General features: G+C 35.4%; 1 protein-coding gene across 1 annotated transcript in view; it reads right to left on the reverse strand.

The window, feature by feature from the left end:
• Positions 1–5,152, reverse strand: part of Kdm4c (lysine demethylase 4C) — a 194,823-nt gene extending 189,671 nt beyond the window's left edge. The window contains exon 1 of the mRNA XM_033757651.1: positions 5,132–5,152. Within this exon, the coding sequence (XP_033613542.1) occupies positions 5,132–5,137 (6 nt within the window). The 5' untranslated portion in view covers positions 5,138–5,152. The remainder of the gene's footprint in view (positions 1–5,131) is intronic.
• Positions 5,153–5,295: the final 143 nt, after the last annotated feature.

Here is a 5,295-nt window from a genome sequence, read left to right on the forward strand (position 1 = left end):
AAAAAAAAAAAAAAAAAAAAAAGATGAATCAGGACCATGATTGAAACCATGAATGCCCACCACAGGAAAGAAATGAAAACCCTGAATGCCCAACATAGGAAAGAAATGGAATCCATGAAACAGATTCAAACAGATATCCAGATTAAAAACTCTATACAGGGCTGGGGATTTAGTTAAGCAGTTCAGTGGCCTGCCTTGCAAGCGCAAGGACCCAAGTTCAATCCCTGGTACCCCCCCAAAAAAAAACCAAAAAAACAACTCTATAGAAAGAATTCACAGCAGTATGAATGAATGTGACGATAGAATTTCAGATATAGAAGAGAGGATTGCAGTCAGTGACCATGAAAAGAGAGATCTCTTAAAAAACAGTAAGGGACCATGAGAAATTAATCCAACAACTGTTAGATAATGCAAAGAAGAATAACATAAGACTAACAGGAGTCCAAAAAAAGCAGGAGAAAGTACAAATGACATTTAAAAAAAAAAAAAACTGTTCACAGAATTAATGACAGAAAACTCCCCAGAGGGGAAGAATTTGACATACAGATAAGTAAGGCATATAGGACTCCAACTAGCAACGATGAAAAAAAAAATCTACACCTAGGCATATAATAATCAAGATCTCTGAAACCCAACCTAAGAACAAAACACTACAAGAGTTAGAGAAAACAAACAACACACATGTAAAGGAAAGCCCATCAGAATCACAATAGACTTTTCAACACAAACCCTTGGGTCAAGGAGAGCCTGGAAGGAGGTATTACAGGTCCTAAAAGAAAACAACCTCCAACCTAGACTGATGTATCCTACAAAACTATTTTTCAAAATTGATGGGGAAATAAGATACTTCCATGACAAAGAACACCTGAGAAATTTCATGAACACCAAACTGGCCTTCCAAACACTTCTAAACAATATCCTGGAAAAAGCAAATGAAGACCACAACTCCATAAGGAGCAACAGAACAAATATACCAGGTAAGGCAAGAAATTAAAGGGAGAGAGGTTAAAAAAAAAAAAAACAGGAAAATAACATGACAATGAAAAGCCAATACAGAACAGTTATAACCATCAATGTTAACGGCCTCAACTCACCAATCAAAAGAAACAGGTTGGCAAAATGGATTAAAAAGCAAAATCCAACAATATGCTGCATACAAGAAACCCAATTAATCCACAAAAAAATTCATAGACTGAGAGTAAAAGGATGGAAAAAGGCTCATCATGTGACAGAAGCCTAGAAAAAAGATAGGGTATCTATCTTATTTGCAGACAGAATAGATTTCAAACCAAAATGAAAGACAAAGAAGAGACAAAGAAAAAAAGAGAGAGACAAAGAAGGCCACTGCATCCTTGTAAAGGGAACAAGAGGAAGAAATTACAATCATATATATGCACCTAATACTAATGCCCCCAACTATACAAAACAAATAATAGATATGAAAAACGAAATGAGCACTAATACAACTGTAGTTGGAGACCTCAGACACAAATAGATCATCTAGACAAAGAATCAACAATGAAATAACAGAACTGAACCAAGTCTTAGAACAAACGGACTCAGTAGATGTCTACAGAGTATTTTACCCCCACAAAATCAGAATCAACATTCTTTTCAGCTGCAAATGGGCCATTCTCCAAAGCAGACCACATGCTAGCTCTTAGAACATGTTTAAGCAAATGTAAAGGAATTGAAGTTATCCCCTCTATATTATCAGACCATAGTGCAATTAAACTGAAGATCAACAGTTTAAGAAACTACAACTTCACAAACACGTGGAAATTAAAATAACAACCTGCTGAACAACCACTGGGTCACAGAGGAAATTAAATAAGAAATTAGACAGTTTCCACAATTACATGATCATGCCAACACAACATAGAGAAATCTATGGTAAACAATGAAAGCAGTTCTACAAGGGAAATTCATAGCAGCAAATGCCCATGGGGAAAACAGAGCAAGCTCAAATAAACAACCTAATGTTTAACCTTAAGCTCCTCAAAAAAGAACAAGACAAACCAAAAACTCATACAAAGGAAGAAATTATAAAGATCAGAGCAGAAATTAATGCAATGAAGACTAAGAGAATACAAAAACATCAAAGAATCAAAGAGTTGGTTTTTTGAAAGAATAAATAAAGTTTCATAGACTCTTAGCCAACCTTATCAAAATAAGGATAGAAAAGGCTCAAATTCATGCAATTAGAAACGAAAAAGGTGAAGTCACAACAGATCCATCAGAAATCCAGAGGATCATCAATACCTACTTCGAAAACCTATACTCTAATAAAATGGAAAATACAGAAGAAATGGACAGATTCCTAGACACATATGAACTTCCAAAGTTGAACGAAGAAGATATAAAAAATCTAAACACCCCAATTGTATTCAGCAAAACTGAAAATGTAATTAAAACACTATCAACAAAGAAAAGCCCAGGCCCTGATGGCTTCACTGCTGAATTCTACAAGACATTTTGAATAGAACTATCGCCATTCTTTAAACTCTTCAATGAAATTGAAAGGGAAACAATACTTACAAATTCATTCCTAGAAGCAAGTAATACTTTGATTCCAAAGCCAGGGAAAGACACAACTAAAAAAGAGAACTACAGGCCAATTTCCCTAATGAATATCGATGCAAAAATCCTCAATAAAATACTGGTAAACAGAATACAGAAGATCATATACCCTGACCAAGTCGGATTTATCCTAGGGATGCAAGGATGGTTCAACATGTCAATCGATAAATGTACTATATGATATTAACAGAAATAAGGACAAAAACCATATGATCATCTCAATAGATGCAGAAAAAGCATTCAACAAATTTCGACACACATTCATGATAAAAACCCTACAGAAAATTGGAATAGATGGTTTTTATTTTAATCTGATAAAAGCTATTTATGAAAACTCAACATCCAATATCATTCTAAATGGTCAAAAACTAAAAACCTTCACACTAAAATCAGAAATAGGACAAGGATGTCCACTGTCACCACTCCTATTCATTATAGTTCTACAGACATTAGCCACAGCAATCAGAAAAGAGAAAGAAATAAATGGAATAAAGATAGGAAAGCAAGAAGTTAAACTGTCACTATTTGCTGATGATATGATACTCTACATAGAAAATCCCAAAAAATGCCAACAGACTGCTAGACTTAATTGACAGATTCATAGTGTAGAAGGATACAAAGTCAACACTCAAAAATCAATAGTCTTCTTGTACACAAATAACAGACTCACTGAGAAATTAGGGAAACAATTCCTTTCACAATAGCATCCAAAAAAATGAAATATCTAGGAATTAATCTAACAAAGGAAACAAAAGACCTCTACACTGAAAATGATAGCATTCTGAAAACAGTGATAGAAGAGGATATAAGAAGATGGAAAGATATCCCTTGCTCCTGGGTAGGAAGAATCAACATAGTGAAAATTGACATAATTCCAAACCTTCCATACAGATTCAATTCATTCCCTATTAAAATCCCAACACCGTATTTCACAGAACTAGAGAAAACAATCCAAAAAGTCATTTGGAACCAGAAGAGACCTAGAAAAGCAAAAACCATTCTAGTCAACAGAGACATGGCAGGGGGGTATCATAATCCCCAACTTGAAACTATATTACAAAGCCACAGTGATAATGACAGCATGGTACTGGCAAAGAAACAGACCCAAGGATCAATGAAATAGATTAGAAGATGCAGATACAACTCCAGACATACTCAGCTACCTCATCCTTGACAAAGGAGCCAACCATCCTCACTGGAGGAAAGATAGCCTCTTTAATAAATGGTGTTGGAAAAACTGGATTTCAACTTGCCAAAGATTAAAACTAGATCCCTATCTTTCACCATGCATTAAAATAAAATCCAAGTGGATTAAAGACCTAAATATCAAAACAGAAGTACTAAACTTACTGGAAAGAAAATTAGGTAGAACTCTCGAAGACAATGGCATAAGAGAAGACTTTATGAACAAATCCTCACCAGCACAAGAACTTGCACAAAGAATCAACTGGGATGGTATGAAAATGTTTTTGCAGTGCAAGAGAAATCACCAATAGAGCTGAAATAACGTACAACATGGGAAAAAAAATTTACCAGCTACTCCTCAAAGGACTACTATCTAGAATGTACAAAGAACTCAAAAAAATCAGACCCCCCAAATACAAAGACCCAATTCAAAAATGGGCATCTGAAATGAACAAACATTCCTCAGACAAACAAGTAAAGGCAGCAAATAAATATATGAAAAAATGTTCAACATCACTGGTCATTCGAGAGATGCAAATGAAAACAACCCTGAGATTCCATCTTACTCCAAAAAGAATGGCTGCTATCAAGAAATCAACCAATAACAAATAGTGGTTGGGCTGTGGGGAGAAAGGAACCTTTCTCTGTTGTTGGTGGGAGTGCAGACTGGTGCAGCCACTATGGAAATCAATATGAAGATACTTCAAAGAACTACGATTAGAGGTCCCATCTGACCCAACTATCCCTCTATCTTTCCAAAAGAATTAAAAGAATCATATCACAGTGATATATGTGCACCCATGTTTATAGCGGCACAGTTCATAACAGCTGAAACTTGGAAACAACCCAAAAGCCCATCAACTGGAGACTGGACAAAGAAGATGTGGTTTTTCTATACAATGGAGTACTACTCAGCCATAAAGAATGAGAAACTAGAAACATTTATAGCTAAATGGATACCCATTGAGACTAGACTATTAAGTGACATAAATAGGACACACTTGAGTAAATACCAAATAGTTTCTCTGATGTGAAAAACTAAAAGTGTAAATAAGGCTCAAATGGTATAATTGCAAATGTGAAATAGGAAGAAAATGTCTAAAGGGGACGTAGGAAGGGGAGGGAAAAGGAAATAAGAGAAAAGAAAAAATGTGAAAAAATACAAAGGAAACAAAATCTTTGTAAACAAGGGAGGGTGAAGTGGGTGAGGGGAGGGGAGGGGTATGGGGAAAAAACAAGAACCAAGATATATCATGTAAAGGTATAAGATCTCAATGATAAATGTAACTGTATTGTTTGCTTTAAATATACCAATAAACTTAATGGAAAAAAACTGGCATTTTAAAACTTTTACTGTTTTCCATACTTTCATTTACTTTTCATGCCTTCAAAATCTTCAAACTTCGAATGTGTAATTTAAACTGGGCATGGTGATGTATATCTGCAATCCCAGCATTCAGGAAACTGAAACAGGAGGATAAGAGAGAGAAGAGGGAGAGGGAGGGAGAGGGAGAGGGAGGAGGGGAAGGG

Source organism: Fukomys damarensis, unplaced genomic scaffold, assembly GCF_012274545.1.
Source record: "Fukomys damarensis isolate Sample0158 unplaced genomic scaffold, DMR_v1.0_HiC HiC_scaffold_31, whole genome shotgun sequence".
Lineage (NCBI taxonomy): Eukaryota > Metazoa > Chordata > Mammalia > Rodentia > Bathyergidae > Fukomys > Fukomys damarensis.